The following is an 18,650-nucleotide window of genomic DNA, read 5'->3' on the forward strand; positions in this document are numbered from 1 at the left end:
TCCCACAGAAACTTCAGTAAAGGCCATGATCTAGGCTCTCCCCTAACTCTTGCCTCCTGACCAATCAATGCAGGTTCTTTCCCATGTGGTCCTGCATGGTATGCCCTGCCTCTGTCTCTGGATTTGTAAGTATAAATACTCGGTTTTGCCTGGCCAGTGTGGCTCAATGGTTGAGCATTGAACTATGAATCAGGAGGTCACAGTTCAATTGCTGGTCAGGCTACATGCCTGGGTTTCAGACTAAAATGCCAGTAGGGGACTTGCAGGAGGCAGCTGATCAGTGAGTCTCTCTCATCACTGAAGTTTCTCTCTCTCCCTTTCCCTTCCTCTCTGAAATCAATAAAAAATATATATAAAAATAAAAAATAAAATTAAATACTCTGTTTCCCTGAGCCTCTCCTCTGACTCCTGTTGTAGCCACACCTGGCTGATCATCACAAAAAAGAACACAGAAAACCACCCTTGTAGCCTGGAGGTATTAATGGTCCTCCCAATGTGCTAGGGCCTCATGTAGAAATAACATTCCCACTTGTACATATATGATCCATTCAGGACACTGCTGAAAAAAAAAGAAAGTATCCTAAAATTGATGATTATAGTTTGTCTTAAGAATTAAGTTATAGCCCTGGCCGGTGTGGCTCAGTTGGTTGGGCATCATCCTGTGAACAGAAAGATTGTTAGTTCAGTTCCCAGTCAGAGCACATGCCTGGTTTGTAGGCTCAATCCTAGGTAGGCAGCCATCACTGTCTTGCTCTCACATGGATGTTTCTCTCTCTCCCTCTCCCTTCCTCTTTCTCTAAAAATCGATTTTTTTAAATCTTAAAAAATGAAGAATTAAGTTGTAGCACTTTGTTTACTAGTTCATTAAAGCTAAAACTATTTTTTTAAAGATAAGAAATAATAAATTTGCTCCCCAAATAGATATTAAAGAATAAGTTCCCAAATAACACATCATCCTTTTGTTGCAGCTCCCATAAACTAAGATGGCTTTTCATAAAGGATTTAACATCTCTACTCGAACACCTATAGAGAACTGACGAGGAAAGTACTAACATTAGGGATAGTAACACAGTTTTGAAACTAGTTACTTTTGGGTTGGTGCCTTCAGAGTTAATTTTTATATCATGTCTGGAAGTTGATATACCTATGCCATGTAATCTGGAAGAATTTCCAAACGGCTCTTTAATCATTACATAAAACATGTTTTGGTAGATTGATTTGGTCTCGGTGTTTTAAATATTCTTTAAAGATGCTTTCTGCTAGGTCTTACCTCGAACAAAGACATAAGCACTATATTGTTCGTAATATTCTCCCATTCGTACACGGATTGTGTAGAGGCCTTCATCTTCTTTATTGAGATGAGAAAATGTCAGTGTTGCCCGATCTCCACTCCAATGAGGTTGCACCCATTTTGATGAAGAAACAGGTATTCCTGGGGAAAGAAGTCAACAAATTAACTGATTTTTTCCTCTATTTCTCCCTTCTTCCTCTCTCCCCTCCAATGCTCTCTTTCTCTCCCCCTCTACCCTTTCTCTATTCCTTTCCTTCTATATTGAAGGCTATTTGACTACAAGAGCAATTCTCTAGGGCTTTAAGTCATTCTGCCATGTTTATATTGGTAAAAATACTAAATCAGAAGCGAGGGACCAGTGCCAGATGCATAATCTCCAGTGCAAATGAAATGGCAAGGCCTCTTGTTCAAAAGGCAGAGAAAAAAGTACATTAAAAAATATAAGGCTTTTTCTTCTAAAAAAGTTTATCACTTATAAAATATAATAGGAATGATACAAACTGCAAGAACTAATATTTTTGTGCCATGATTTTACAAAAAAATAATACTTTATTACTGTGATATCTTGACTGTTAATATTTCTGGCTTGATTTTCTGCAATTCAGTTAATTAGGCCATCAAATTCATACCTTTAATAATTTCATTTTAAGAGGATGTAATTGAAAGCAACATCACTCATGCTGTACAAATGCAAGATCACAAAGGAGATTAAAAAATTTTTCATTTTGAGGAGAATCTTTCCTCAAAGATGCCACTACTATTACAGCTGTTAAGAGTGTTACTTACTTATAGTATTACATAAATTTATATTAAATAGTACCATATAGTTAGGGGATTATAAAGTTAACTTTCTGATAAACTATTTTAAAATATAAATTTTACTACTCTAGAGCTGATTATTCTTGAAAAAGAATTTTTCTAAAAAGATTTAACTTCCATACAAATAAGTTTCATGTATATTTAAATTTAACTTAAATGTAATTTATATAATTGCATCTTAATGTTTTCTTTTACATGCCCCATAATTTGTGGTGGTCATACAAGAAACTGAAAATAACTTCATGGTTTCTATATAATTCAAACACCTATTTATGCATTCTATCATTATCTCTTCAATTAAGAGGAAAAATTAATTTAAAAATTGTCTTCCTTGTTAATAATTGCTTCATCCAAAGTTCTATATAAAAATAGTGTTCTTTACATTGAATGGGACAATCTTTAAACTTAGTTTCTATTTCTAAGTCTGTAGATAGTTGCTTTGCAATGTTGTGGCAATTTTCATAACCAGAGATTCTAAATTCTTTAAAGAATCCTAACAACTATCTTATGTGCTTTATTGCAATGTCTACGTACACACATTTATTTTGTAATATTTTACTGACAAAGTTAACTGCCTGATTGCTGGCAGTTCTTGACAGCGTTCAGGCCAGGGAGTTCATATCTATGCAGATGCCACAAAGGTAAGTCCTGGGGATGGACAGGCAAGCTGGCCTCCACGGTGGCTCCCGTGGTGCCCCTCTCCTCCTCTAGGGACATGTCCCCATCAGTGCTGCTGCTACTGCTGCCATGCTGGTTTCAGTCCAAGCCCAGGTCCAGGTCCCAGCCATTGCCCTGGGACCCCACGCTGTCCCAGACTGCCCAGGTGCCCCATGCACAACTAGCATGCTTCCTAGTCCCACTGGTTTATAAACTTCATTTATTTTACTAAATAAAAGTAACTTACAAAATGAATGTATATCCAACTTACAACAGCAAAAACACATTTTTTGTAATCCTTTCCATGTTACTTGATAATGTTATAATTTTCACAAATATTATGAAAGTTCTACTACTTTGATGTATGTGTAAAAACTTTTTTAAACATCCTCTAACGTTCAAATTCTGCCAGCCCTGATAAACAGATCTGCAGTCTCATGGACGTTCATGCTGTGGTGCCAATCCCAGTCTGTGACCTTCTGTGAATAAGAACCTAAGTGAGAATTCATTATCAAGGCTCACCATTTCTGTACCACTGGATCTCCGGCTGGAAATGCTTAATTTCAGGAGTGATAACTACACGGCAGCCTAGACTCAACGTCTCGCCCTCTCTCCCAAAAGACACATCAAACTTGTCATCAAAGTGGATATCAAACTTGGATGCATAACCATAAGGGGTCACGGCAACTGGGTACAACAAAAACAAATATCAGCAATTTATTTCTTTTCATCAAAGAGACACAAGCATTTTAATAACCACAGGCAGAGAGCAGTCACAACAAATACTGATCAAATAATTTATCTAAGCAAAAATTAAGTCTTATAAAAGAAGTACATTGTGAGAAATGGAAATTCTATGCATGAAAATTCTTGCTTCATTGGTCAAAAAAGCTTATTTATAATTAATATAATTTAAAGGTCATTGTATATAAAACATAAATTAATACCACATTTAGCTTAGACTTAGTTGCAATATACACTTTCACTTTTTAATTTTAGATTCTGAGTCATCTAAACTTTGTTGCTTGTAATCTTGGAACAAATAGCTATATCAATTCATCATAAAAATTGAGTTTTTCAGTAAGTTGCTTTAGTTTCTTTAAAAATCTGAGTAAAAGATATATTACAAGAAATGTCAATAGAGAAAATGAAAAGCTTAAAATATGGTAACTTTAAAAATATTTTTCTTAGAAATGTCTTATTAATAGATTGTATAAATGCCTGCATCATAAACTCTCCCAGGTTTTATTTTCTCTTTTCTCAAAGGAAAGGGCTTGAGAAAATAACAACTATTTATTTGTGGGTTATTATATGCCAGGCAAGCTACCATTGGCATGCCATTTAAACCTTGGCATAAATATTAGTTTTTCCTCTCTTCCAGATAGGATATAGTAGTTCACAAATATACAGCTAATGACAAGGTTTCAAAGGTATCACACGTGAAATTAAAACTCAAACCTATAACTGCTCAACTCCCAACACTTAGGCCCTTTCTCTCATGTTTCATCTCTCTTCCTAAGATCTCTTAGTATTAATTTGAAAAGGCAAGCTAACGTTTATTGAGTTCAATTTGTGCCAAGTATTGTTCCAAGTGTTTAATATCTATTAACTCAAGCTACATAATAACCCTATTAGGTAAGTGCTATTGTTATCTCTATTTTAATAATACTCAATATTATATTAGTTTCAGGTGTACAGCATATTATGCTGTATTTTAAATGGAGATGGCACTTAGCAAATCTATTTTTAAACTCACAGCTGAGGGGCAGGGTGGAAGCCCCAGCATGGAAGCGAGTCTCATCAAACTCTCCCTTATATCCTAGAAAAGAAAGCATAAATGCATGTGAACTTCTTCTAATTTACTTGTTAGCAATGCGAATAAATAATAAAAAGGTGCATTTTGAATAAAACAAGTCAGCAAACCTACTCTTTACCACAACCGAGGCATACGCTGAAAGCTCTCCTTTAGCATTCATCGCCGAGGCCCGGTACTGCGCGGTGTCCTCGAAATCACACCTGAAAGAACGTACAGAAATGCGTGGCCGTCACAGTGACACTCCCTGCAGTTACTAGCTGCTCCTGCAAGGGGTCTTTGCTACCACGGCACACTGTAAGCCAGTGGCTAGCGTGGCTCTAAGGAACTTGAAGAAGCTACTCTCTGATCTGGCTCCCTGTGGGATTTTATGTAGCTCCAGAGATTTACAGCAGATTCAAGCCAGCAGCACAGAATGGGAGAAGATCTATAGTCCATTGTTACCCTTGCCCGGATTCATTTTTAATGTCCAAAAAATGTTAATAAAATGCTAAGCACATACATTACAGCATGAAGAGCATTATGATAGATAAACTGGGGACACAGCCTCCCTGCTGGCTTCCCTCAGGGTGAGTTTCAGTCTGGGGGCGACAGGGAAAGAAACAACCTCTCCTTGTAGACTTCCACGGCCTCCCTCAGCCCAGACCAGATCCAGGTGGGCCTAATGTGTGTTTCTAGCCTCAAAGTACAAATAAGTTATTCATCCCTTAATTCTACTAAGGTTCAGGCCACACTTGGAGTTTTGGCCCACAGCATGACACAAGAACTGCCATTTGTTAGGTCCCCTGAGTTATAATACAGAAATTGGGATATCTTAATAATGGATTTAGGGAGACAATGATCTCACAGAGAGGTGAACAGGCTAAAATTACCAAGCAGGTTGTTTTGTGTCTTATCACTACCAGTGTCTGTGTTATTCATTGTCCCTGAAAGTTTAGTTTCAGTCATATAAACTTATTTCTTGCTGAAATTTTATAGACATGAATAGAACCCCAGGAAGGTCAATGCAATTGTATTTCTCATAACTATTTAATTATCAAGCAGCCACACAGCTCACTGTTGTCTCTATAGAACAACTGACCCGCAGAATTGACGTGACTTTAGGTCAGGGTCAGAGCTTGGTGAATGTCACATGGTGCCAGGCAACTCTTTGAAGCCCAGCATCACGTGTCAATTGCTCTGACCTGAAGAGAAGGCTATAAATCTCTTGAGATCAGAATGCTGTAGGTTTTACTTTGACATCTCAGCATGTCGTGGTTTTATATGAACTGAAGAGGGTGGGAGCTTGTTTAACTTTTTATCCACATAACTAGGGTTGGACAGCAAAGCCATCTGAGGAGACACAATAAACTTTTGAGGACTTAGAAATTTTAATGTGGGTTTTGCTTTCGAATTTTGCTTTAAAAACATCCCAATGTCCACCCTGCCTCCATCTACAGGCTGATAGGCAGATGCATCATTTTCCACAGTTCCTGGTGAGCAGAAGGAAAGAGCAATTTCTCCTAGTCCAGCTTACTTTCTTTCATTGCCACCCACCCCAACCTTCATGGCCTTTACTAAGTAAAGGCAAAAGAATATGATGATGATGATGATGATTTGGAACACTAAAAAATAATTGAGCCGTAGCCAGTTTGACTCAGTGGATAGAGCGTCGGCCTGCGGACTGAAGGGTCCCAGGTTCGATTCCGGTCAAGGGCATGTACCTTGGTTGCGGGCACATCCCCAGTAGGGGGTGTGCAGGAGGCAGCTGATGGATGTTTCTAACTCTCTATCCCTCTCCCTTCCTCTCTGTAAAAAAAATCAATAAAATATATTAAAAAAATAATTGAATATTAATGTCTATTTATGTAACTCATTTTCTTACTGATGTCTAAGAAAAACTCTCCAGTATATAAGAGATAAATTAAAAGATGTGAATTTTTTCTCATCTTTGACTAAATTCAAACTTAAGATCACTTTAGTAGGTAAAGTGGGCTTGGTAAGAATGAGTCATGCATAGCATTCTCAGTTGGGCACCTAGAGAAGCAATGCATGTGCGTGCCCCCATTATGATCATGCTGCATTTGGGAACAAGGGGGGAGGGCAGCTGTTATTGGGGCGGCGAGGTGCCTCCTGAGTGACTGTAAGGCAACACATACAGACCCTGATGTTTTCTTACTTGTTAATTTCCAGCGTGTGCATTCCATATCGACTTTCGATAATATACTTTCCAGGGTTTGCATGGACATTTATTGGCACCTGGTTTTTATACCTACGAGACAATGGAAACAAGGGGGAGTAAGTTGAAGTGTATATAAATAGCTTCGTGATTAAAAGCACACACAATTCTTGAAGGAACACCTGTAAACATGGCACTGAGGTCAGCAGCAACCTCTGTTCAATAAAGGCAAGTCTACAGTAGATTAAATAAAATGCACAGTTAATGCAATAAAACTTCTCAATGTACTTACTTTCCTGTCCTTCATCATAAAAAGTACATTTAAGAAGCTGACCATTCATAACAATGTGGTTGAATCTTACATGTATAATGTTGAGTGGAAGAGAGAGAAACAAGAGAGTACACAGTACAATGGTTGCTTTTATATAAAGTGCAAAACCAGAAAAGACCGATTCATGCTGCTAGAAGTCAGGAGAGTGATTTCCCCCTGGGGTGAGGGAGGGCAGTGGGGTGGGTGGGGGAATTATGAAGGAGGCAGCTTGCATGCTTGGTTACATGGGTGTGTGCAGCCTACAGAAATCCATCAAAGTTCTACATTCATATATAATATGCACTTTTGGTGTGCATATCCTTCGTAAAAGAGCTAAAGAAAAACTTAACCATTGCTGACACGACAGAGGGGAAGTTTTCGTGTTAGGGGTTTTATTGTTGGCTGTCTATGTAGGATGAAAGTAAAACATTCTTCCTACTAACATTCTTGCATGTTGTGAAAAAACAGTATCAGTTGTATTGAAAGCTCATTATATTTAAGTGTTTTATTCACTCATAAGCAAGCATGGCTCTTGGCTTGGAAGAAGTTAAAATAATAATCATGAAAAAAAATCTGACAAATATAAGCTGAAGGATTCCCCTTTTCTGACTGTCCCTCCCCTAGTTAAGCCTCTCAGACCTCAGAGAGAGAGGTTACATGGAAGGGTCCTTTCTGAGACACTGTCTCCCAAGTCTAGAAGTGGCACCTTGATTCTCTACCGTGTCCTCAAGGTCTGAATAGCCGGTGGCTACGGTGCCAAACCAGTCTCTCCTGCTTAAGCCATTTCCTCCCAAAAGAGGAGCTAGATTTCACTTGTTTTCCTTTCAGACATGCCACTTTATGTGCACAGGTAACATAAATAACACGAATAACCACAACTGACACAGAACATTTAGTAGAGCCAGGCAAGGTCCTAAGTGCTTTATGAATAGATTGTAAATCCAGCCCTCACAACAACCACATGAGGCAGAACTGTTTCTAACATCATTTTCCAGATGAAGAAGCCCCGGCATGAAGAGGCTAAATAACTTGTCCCAGTTCACACAGCTAGAAATAGCAGAGCTGGGATTTGAACACAGTCAGTCTGGCTCCTGACAACACGTGATGCTTCCATTTTCTCTATTTAGCTGCATTTTATTTCTTTAGACTTCTGGAAATGGTTATAAAGAGGTTTGGGATCAGGGAAAGTGGTGAAAGGGGAAAGAAAATAATAATAATCTTCAATTAGTTCCTTCCCCTTGCCAACTTGCACACTCACACACACGTGTGTACACACAGGCTCTATGCCCCTAAAACACAAATCCATTTTCTATACTTAGTATTTATGCTTTATTTTATTTTTAATCCTCACCTGAGGATATGTTTTTATTGAATTTAGAGAGAGAGGAAGGGGGGAAGAGAGAGAAAGAGAGAAACATCGAAATGGGTGAGAAACATCTACTGGTTGCCTCCCTACGTGCCTTGACTGGGGATCTAACCCACAACCTAGGTGTGTGCTCTGACCAGGAATCGAACCCACAACCTTTTGGTGCATGGGATGACCAAATGAGCCACCCCACGAGGACCATTTTCTATACTTTTTAAAAATGTTATCATTCTCCTGCTCCATTTAGCAAAATCCCAACTCATCCTTCAAGGTTCATATCCAATGCCACTTCAATAAACTCCTCCCTAAAACCCCGCACAATATTACCTTTTCCTGCCTCTCTGCATCACTGTTATTTGGATCAAATTGCAAGGTATAACATATTAAATTATTGCTAACTATGTATCACTCCTACTAAGCTCCCAGTACCTTGATGATGGGGACTGTGTCTGATCCATATTTACTTCTATTCCCACTCTCATGGGAATTTGAGTCATGGGCACATATTTGGCACTCTGTGTTTGTTAAATTGAATGGAATTATTGTGTAATGCAATAGATTAATTATAGCTTTATAATTTTGGGCCAAAGAAACAGAGTTCTGGTATGGATAATTTAAAATAAGTGCATATGAGAACAGTAAGTTGAGGCTCTTTGTGTCTCGGTTTTCTCATATCTAAAATGAGAGGGCTGGACTGGCTTAAGAATTGCAGTTGCATGTATGATGTCAGGTGGGTACTAGATTTATCAGGGTGATCACTTCATAAGCTATGTAAATGTCTAATTACTGGGTTGAACACCTGAAACTAATTTAATATTATACATTAACTGTAATTGGAAAATGAAAATTTTTTTAAGTGGAAAAAGAATTGCCGTTGTGTGGCAGTTGTAGCGGCATAACCTACCCAACCCATAGAACACACTGCCAGCTGCTTCCTGCTAGCCCAGAAGCAGCTTCAGACAGCTGCCTCCCTCCCCACAGGGCCCCAGGCAGACAGGACTATCTGATCAGGTGGCTTGTAACAAGAACTCTGCTGGCGGCTTCTAATTCCAAACATGCCTCATTTTGACGAATGACAGGGTAGAATCTGTTAATTGACATGTTCTTTTGATTGAATTAGGTTAGGTAATTTCACACTTGACTCAAAGCTCCCTCTTTCTCAGTTTTCATGTGTTGGGTGTTTTCAGTAGTTCCTTTTAGCATAAGAAGAGAAATATGACACCAAAGGCTGTGTATGTGCTACTTGACCCAACAACTGGGTGACACTCAATTTGGCTTCTGACAAAAATGTTGTTCATATCTCCATAAAGTTTGAGTTAGAACAGGATTTTGCAGCTCCCAGGGTTGTTTCCCCTTCCTTGCTCTCCAGTACTAACCAACTTAGCACCTGACGACTTTTTTAAGTTGACCACATGGCACATGAAATCAGTTTAAAACACACACACACACACACACACACACACACACCATTTGAGGGTCTTCCTAGTTTTTCCTCTGGTACGCCAGCTGTCACTGTAAGAAACGTCTGTTTTAAATCACCAGGCAAGGAGTAAAAAGCAATTCAACTCTGTTTTCCAAGGAAGTCACTGAGGCATTCAAATTCTGGGTCACTTGACATTGGCTATCTTCAGTATTAAGTCAGAAAAGAAAGGAAGGATGTTTGGCCTACTCTGTATTAGTAAATGCTTCACAGCTTGTTATTTCTGGAAAGTGAAATTCCAAACTGGCCAGTCATCAGCTAATTCTGGAGAGCAATCTACAACCTGGGATATTTTGTCAAGAGGTTTCTGAAATTCTCATGAATATTCAGATGTATACTATTTCACTTATCATTTTCATGTAGCTTTTATAAACAATTAATGAGTTTGCATTTTACTATAACTATTTCTAGAATAAACTCTTAGTTTATGTGTGTAAAACACACACTAAATGCCCCTAAACAAATGTCTGTTTGGATACAAAGGTAACAATGGAAGGTCTTTGGTGGTGTAAAACATTGTCAAGTAAAAAGGCTTCAGCCTAATTTTTTTCTATCAGCAAATAATGCATGCAAAATGGTATTTATCATATTGAATCCCATCACAAAGGTGACTGTTGCTTAGAATTCAACCTTATGTTTTGAGTAAATAGTTATTACCCAATTTAAAAACCAAAGAGCTGAGAGAGATCTATCCCATTTGGATAGATTTTGAAATTATATAAATAGAAAAAAATCTAAAATAAAACCCCAACCCTTATGTTGGGAGGTAATTAAAAATTACAAATAATTTTAACTATTCTAAATGTAGGTTGTTTTCCTAAAATAATATGGCAGCAAATACTAAATTTAAATATATTGTGAATAACTCTACTCTTATAAACAAATTCAATACATAGTCTATAATAGAATTTATAAATTCTCATAATATGCAAAAATAGAATAAGACCTTTCCAAATCTCCATTTTTCTACGATATATTTATCATATTATTTCATTCCTACATTTTAAATTATTATCATGCCTAATGACAATTTCTTTAAGTGTCTATTTGCCAATGACCTTAGGAGCAATGTGAAGAATTCCAAACATGTATTTTTAAGTGTCTCGCTTAAGGATCTAGCCCAGTATCCACATATAGATTCAAAAAGGTGTTGAAAGAATGCTGCTCACCAATACCAACACATGCTCCAGTGAGTTTGTGTGAATCTCCTTGCAGACTACAATCCATATTCTCATTGATAAAATTGATCTAGACTTTGGGTTGGAAACCCAATGAAATCTGGTTCTTTTTAACTCAATTCTTTCCTTCTTTTAAAGAGAATTGTTCTCTTTTCCGGTAATTCATATAATTTTTTAAAATGACTAAGCAATACATTTGTATGGTCCAAGAACTAGAAAGTATAAGGGTGCCCAGGGAACAGTCTCCTTCCTCACACTTGTCTGCCTTCTACCCAGCTCCTTCCCACAGCTTATTGCTCCCCTTAGATTCGTGGGGTTTTTTTAATATATTTTTTATTGCTTTCAGAGAGGAGAGAGAGATAGATAGAAACATCAATGATGAAAGAGAATCATTGATTGGTTGCCTCCTGCACATCCCCCATCGGGGATTGAGCCTCCAACCTGAGAATGTTCCCTGACTGGGAACCGAATCATGACCTCCTGGTTCATATAGATCAACTCTCAACCATTTTTACCTCTTCTTCCAGAGTTCCTTTACACAAATAAAACAAATACAATTTTCCCTTGGTATGCACAGGAGGTTGGTTCCAGGACACCTGAAGATACCAAAATCCACAGATGCTCAAGTCCCTTATATAAAATTGTGTAATATTTGCATGTAACCTATATTTGCAAATAGGCTACAATAAAGCATGTCTACACATAACTTCATTTGTGTGGATTCAGCATAGTGCTTGGCATGTTTCAAATTCAAGTTCTACTTTTTAGAACTTTCTGGGATTTTTTCTCCGGAATATTTTCATTCTGCAGCTGGTTGAATCCGTGGGTGTGAAACTGTGGATATGGAGTTTCCTGACTATACAGATATAAATGTTCCCCTACCTTTTAAACCAATATATAGCCTGCCATACAAGTTATTACATAAATATTGCCTATTAAGAAAAACAACGTGGGACTGACCAAAGAGCAGCTGCTGCATGTGCGTAACATTTGCTAGACCTCAGGGACTTCCATGACCTGAGGGTGCCTAGTGGAAACTTGGAATCAAGTTTGGAAAGGGCTCTAAGGGAGCCAGGCACCAGGCACCAGGCACACATGCCTTTGAAATACGTGGCTAAGGACTAACTGTTGCAAACAGAGGCAACATGACTACATGAAGCATTATCACACATTTATCCTATTATTTACCTCCTTCTATTCAGGAAGGTCATTCTCAATTATTTCTTTCATACTTGTCTTCAGTGTCAGACCCAGGAAGCTGAAGTTGGGAACCACAAAAACATAAATGCCAGCAAAGAAATCACCAACCACCTGGGTTCTTGCTTGGGCTGTGGATTCCCTGCTCATTGAGGGGATGGATGACTTCTGAAGATTGCATTAGCAGTATTGCAAAGTAAGTCAGAGCTTCATTAATAGACAACATATGCAGGAATGTATACTAATCCCACACAGAAGTTTACTTCCAGAAGTGGATTTATCTACCTTGGAGCCAATAAGGCTGAAGTTGTACCGTCTCCCACTAGCACGGGTCTCCACAAGACTGTATGTCTAATTTACACTAACTTTATGTTCTTCTTTGTAAAGACTACCCCCAAAATGAATAAACCTCATGCCCCACAAAGACTGGATCTGACCTTTTTTATTGCCATAGGCAATTTTCAGTTATCTACTAGCTGATTGTCCAAATTTCAGCTTTCAGAAGGAGAGAAAATCTTGCTCTCAGAAGTATGGTTAAATATTTTCTTGGTGGTCCACTACTTCTTTTGTTTTAATATTTACTTTTTCTTTGACTTGCAGGACAACAGGACTTTCTGTGAAATGCTCTGATCTGCCCCTACTGGAAGAATCTGGGGTAAGAATGAAGTTGTCTTCTCCAAGCACTAAAGGGAGTGTAGAAACTAGGGAAGGCTTTCCCAGTAAATTAACAGTCTCCCAATCATTCCTGAGGCAAATCTTGCCTCTGTCCCTTGGTTTTTGTTTAAAAGGAGCCTGTTGGACATAAAATTCACATGTTGAGGAAATGAATATTCCAAAGCCAGATATAAAATTTTAGTAAAAAATCATACTACTGCTCAATTCCATTAGTGAGGATAACTAAAAATTGACAGTATTTCTATTTTTCAATTTAACTGGAATTCTAAGAGTCGACAGTTTGGTCATCTCAAATTTTTCTGGAGAGTTTTTATTTTTTATATAAATATTTTGTTTTTAAATCACTAATTTTCCAGCCAACAAAACAGAATATAAGAAGTTTAATCTTTGACATATCTGAGCTCTGCCTTTGTGGAGCCTGTAACTCCAGTTTAATAATTAACACCATCAATGTCCACTTGCATGCTTGTACTCTAGTTGCTGTGAATTTAGTAGAATAAATAAATGCTTAAGAAATGAATATTTACCTGCCAGATTTTACTTTTAAAAATCACCTTTAACTCTAATTTTTTTAAAGCAGAGATAGGATGCTATGTAATAAATATACGTACCTAACTAAGGACTCTGAGTATTTGTTTATTAGCAGTACATTTGAATTTTATGAAAGAAGAGTTTTTAATGACCAAATAATATTTCTCGGAGCTGGAAATTTGTTATCCTTCATGCATTTCTATAGGAAAGTCTGGATTTCTTTTTTTTAGGTGACATGTCATCCATTTTTTAAGAGGAAATATCCCTTTAATAGGCCAAATTATGCAACTCTGTAGTCACAGAGAGAGATGAGGCAAAGATAAGTTGATTCTTAGCTTACTATAGTATACTTTTAGACTTTAAAGTTTATAAATTTATTTTTTTTAACTTTATTTGCATTGAAATATGTTCCTACATTTCTCACCTTTGAGTATTATAAATTATTTGCCTTGATAATATATATGGCTTGGATTTTCATTCTTTGATTTTCAAACTCAAGAACCCTGAAAAAAGTTTACATGTAAGAAAAATTGCAAGTAAAGCCAATGTTATTAAAGGCAGGTTGACATCATAGGTGAATTTTTAAAAACTCTCCACCTGCTTCTTAAGAATAACCTTAGTCAGGTAACTGGATCTATCTTGTCAGCTACCTCCATTTATGCTAGCCATGTGTCTGACCAACGTTAGAGATCATGGGAAAAAAGGAGAAGGAAGCAGGGACTCCGCAAGTGACAATGTCCTTCGGTGTAGTGTTTATACTGCAATATAGGGTGCATTTACCACCACTCCTGATAAAAAAAAAAAATAGCATGCAAAATATCCATGTCAGAGAATAAAGTGAAAAATGCCTTTTGAGTTGGCTCAATCATTTTCATACTTCCGCTCTCTGTGGCAGATATGCATGACACATAATAAGAAAATTCTGAGCTTAGGAATCAAAATATCACTGACAATTGCAATAGGATATACAGGATGTCCAAAACATGTATACACACTTTAACAGCTGATAGCTCAATTGATGTTTCTCTCTTTTCAGCCAGACTAAGCTTTGAACAAAAGAAATTCATCCTAAAATGCTACTAGAAGTTTGAAAATGCAGTTGAAGTACAAACATTTTCAAAGTATGTATACATTTATAATTATTCAAAGTGTGCATACATTTTTGGGGTCACAGGGTGTCCCCCCATAAATGCATACATACTTTAACAGCTGATAACTCAATTTTCGCTCCTTTTCAGGTTTAACTGATTTGAAATAATGGGTGAAGCCAGACTAAGCTTTAAACAAAGTAAATTTATCCACTAGACTTTTTTATGGGGTTACAAAAGGATAGAGTTTACAGTACAAAACAAGCAATAGTTGATGAACTGAGGGCACACATTATCAGCAGTGCCTGGACCAAAATGGTTATCAGTTTGAAAACAGGCATTGACAAAAAAAGTTACCCATTTCTGTAGATTCTTTTAAAATTTTAAAATGAACTGTATGTTAACAAATACGGACTTTGTAATCTTTCTTAGTGTGTATAATTTTTTGGGGGCGGGGAGCTACCATATATAATGGAAGGGGAAAGGGAGCATTTATTCTTTATGGAAAGAAGATTCCTTCAGGCCCCATATTAAGTAATATTTCCCATCAAATCCCCTCTTTTTTCTTGGCTTTAGAAAAAACACATTGAACCTCAGCTCAGATGATTAGTAGAATTGGAACCCTTTGGGTTTTAATTATTTTTTAAAAGGCAGTATTGCTTGTCATCACAAAATGATACCTATATTTAATGAGAACAAATTTTTATGATCTATAGAAATTATAGATATACATTTTCTTTGTATGTAAATATGTTGATAAAATTTTAACACTTTAATAAGATAAAGACCCATCGTATAATTCTACATAATAAAAGGCCAGGGACCATAAGTGTAACAACCAGAATAACCGCTCCACCAGTCGCCATGAGGTGCATTGACCACCTCTCGGTCCCTGCCCCCCACCCCCCCAACCCCGGCTCACGATTTCATGCGCTGGGCCTCTAATATAATTATAATGTATCATAACGTATGCAATACTGTTTTCCCATACATAAAATATTAATCTCAGTATACTTTCTTCACTATTTTAAAAATCTATACAAATTTGTAAATGCTTTCAATGACCCCTGCATATTTATAATGCTGAATATTTTCACTAGAGGTTAAATTAATTTTGTATAGTTGATTATAGGAGTAGTTTTCAAAAAGATAACATACCATGTGACACGAGGTGCTGGCCAGCCAGATACCGAACAGTGTAACTTCACATTTTCCTTCTCCCAAACAGTGTGGGAACGAGGTTTGATGACAAACTCAGGAGCATGGAGAAGATGATCTTCATTCATTTTTCTATGAAATGCCTCAGTTTCTTCTAACTGGAAAAAAATCAAAGTATTATAAACTCAAAGTAACTTGTACTATAAAAATAACACGCAAGAAAAAAATAGCAGCCAAAAATAAAAATAACAAGCAGAAACCAAAATTACAATTTTTCCATTTGGAGCCTGATTTTTATATTTAAATCAAATGCATATTCCTTGCTCCTTTTTAAAATAAATACACCATTTAAGACTTCTGGTCAAGATGGCAGTATACCCCCTACCAGGCTTCTGGGGGATCCTAGGGAGAACCCTAGAGTCAGGCCACCGTAAACCCTGGGGAGAAGCAGAGACCCCCGAGGGCATCCCAGCCCCCCTTACTGTGACTCCCCACACTCAGCAATGACCTGTGGGGTGGGGGGGCCCTGGGACGTTTTTAAACCTAGGGTTTGGCGTCTGGACTAAGCTCCATCCACGTCACTCACAAGTTTCTGTTTATATTTCTAGCTTTTTTAAATAAAAATAAAAAACCCAGAAAACAGACATTTTCACAGCCCAGGGGCCTGGCACGCCAGTCTGTGCCCGCCCACCCCATCCCAGCCCAGCGGTCTCATTCCCTGGGCAGAGTCACATCCAGCCACGCTTCACTAACAGACCAGATCACACAGCAACTGTGACTGTAACAGGCTGCCACATACACACTCGGTCTCACACTCACCTGTGGGTTTTTGGTTCCGTTCAATTTGGGTTTTTAACTTTACAGGGTCAGTACCGCTTCACCCTCCTTTTGTATGGAGTTCCATCCAGGGGCTTTCCCCCTGCTCCAGTCCTGAGGCCTCCTGACCCTGATGTTGTGATACACCCCACAGAGATCTATGTTTCTTATATTATTATTATTATTGATAATAATTATTATAATATTATGTAATAAATTTATAAGAAATGAAAAAAAAAAAAAAGATGGCAGTATAGGTTAATGTGGTACTCAATTTCTCAACAGAAACTTTGCAGGCCAGAAGGGACTGGCATGAAATATTCAAAGTGATGAAAAGCAAGAACCTACAACCAAGATTATTCTACCCAGCAAAGCTATAATTTAGAATTAAAGGACAGATAAAGAGCTTCCCAAACAAGAAAAAGCTGGAGTTCATCACCACCAAACCAGTATTAAATGAAATACTAGAGTGTTCTTTAAGAAGAAGAAAATAAATTTTAAAAAATATGACCCTAGCTGGTTTAGCTCAGTGGATAAAGTGTCAGCCTGTGGACTGAAGGGACCCAGGTTTGATTCTGGTCAAGGACACATGCCCAGATTGTGGGCTTGATCCCCAGTGGGAGGCATGCAGGAGGCAGCGATCAATGATTCTCTCTCATCATTAATGTTTCTAACTCTCTCTTCCTCTCCCTTCCTCTCTGAAATTAATAAAAATATTTTTAAATGGATAATAAAAGACAATAAATATATATATCAACAACCAAATCTAAAACTCAAAATAAATGCATAAGCAGAACAGAAACAGACTCATAGATACAAAGAACATTTTGATGGTTGTCAGATTTGGGGGGCTGGGGTTCTGGGGATGGGTGAAAGGGATTAGGAAGTTACAAAATAGTCATGGGATGTAAAGTACAACATAGGGAACAGACTCAATAATACTCTAATAATTATGTATGGTATCAGATGGGTATGAGATTTAGTGAGATGATCACTTAGTAAATTATACAATGTCTAATCACTAGGGTGTACACCTGAAACTAATATAATGTTGCATGTCAACAGTAATTGAAAAATAAACAATGATTTAAAAAATAAGAAAAATTTTAAAAGCTACACCATTTAATTTTTAACATTTTAAGGCCAAGGTACATATTTTATTTCCCAAAGGTGGACTTCTTAAGATTCTTTAAAACCTTAATTTCTGTAGAACCTAAAATTACATGGAGTTTAAAATGATTGTTTGTCTTTCTCTGACCTATATATTTTGATGTCTTCTTCTTAGTTTCTTTGTTTCTCCACAAGATCACATATCTCTTCATTTGAAACAAGTCAATTTCTATCTATACACACACACACACACACACACACACACACACACACACACACACTATATGCATTTCTACTTTTGTAAGCTATATTAACTTGTCTTTTCTTACTGTTTTTCTTAGTGACAGACGTTCTGCCTTTTCTCGAATTGCAACTTTTCTTGACTTCTTCTCAAAAACTTCCTCCTGGTGGAGAGTGGACAGAGACTGTTTCGATACTGTGGACTGCTTGGATGTTGTGATTCCTTCTTCACTAGCAAGAAGATTCCTCTGGGCTATATAAGCAGCAGCTTCTTTAATTCTTTCTTCTTCTGTGTCTGTTATTCCACTGACATGCACTTGGCTAGAATATAACAATGGCAAAATAGAGATATTGTGGATGGCAGTGATAATATTGCCTAATTTTACTAAGTTCAAGGTACCAGGCCTCAGACATTGTGCACCATGCCCAAAGAAAACTTGATAGAAAAACCTGTTAATCAGGAACTAACTCTTCACGTATGAAGTGATTGTCACCTTAACAAAAAGTGGTAACAACGATAATAATATCTATGGTGGCCCTGGAGTTTTGCCAAGTGCTTTTTACACACATTTGCTCATTTTACCACCACAACAACCTTATGAGGTAAACTTTAAAACTTTATCATTTCAATTTTAGATATATGATAACAAGGCTCAGAGAAGTTAGATAACTTGCCCATGGTCATTTCCTTGGTGTGTATAAATATGATTGAGTCTATAATAAAAGATTAATTTATGACTTCCTTCCAGAAAACATCCTATAT

General features: G+C 37.3%; 1 protein-coding gene across 1 annotated transcript in view; it reads right to left on the reverse strand.

Annotated features, from left to right (window-relative positions):
* The window catches only part of MYOM1 (myomesin 1), a 110,959-nt gene that overhangs the window by 74,960 nt on the left and 17,349 nt on the right, over nt 1-18,650 (reverse strand). The window contains exons 3-9 of the mRNA XM_081096938.1: nt 17,977-18,208; nt 15,722-15,879; nt 6,739-6,831; nt 4,695-4,783; nt 4,524-4,586; nt 3,290-3,454; nt 1,271-1,432 (exon numbers count right to left, since the gene is read on the reverse strand). Of these exons, the coding sequence (XP_080953064.1) occupies nt 1,271-1,432; nt 3,290-3,454; nt 4,524-4,586; nt 4,695-4,783; nt 6,739-6,831; nt 15,722-15,879; nt 17,977-18,208 (962 nt within the window). The remainder of the gene's footprint in view (nt 1-1,270; nt 1,433-3,289; nt 3,455-4,523; nt 4,587-4,694; nt 4,784-6,738; nt 6,832-15,721; nt 15,880-17,976; nt 18,209-18,650) is intronic.

Source organism: Myotis nattereri (genome assembly GCF_964212035.1).
Source record: "Myotis nattereri genome assembly, chromosome: 8".
In the NCBI taxonomy this organism is placed as follows: Eukaryota; Metazoa; Chordata; class Mammalia; order Chiroptera; family Vespertilionidae; genus Myotis; species Myotis nattereri.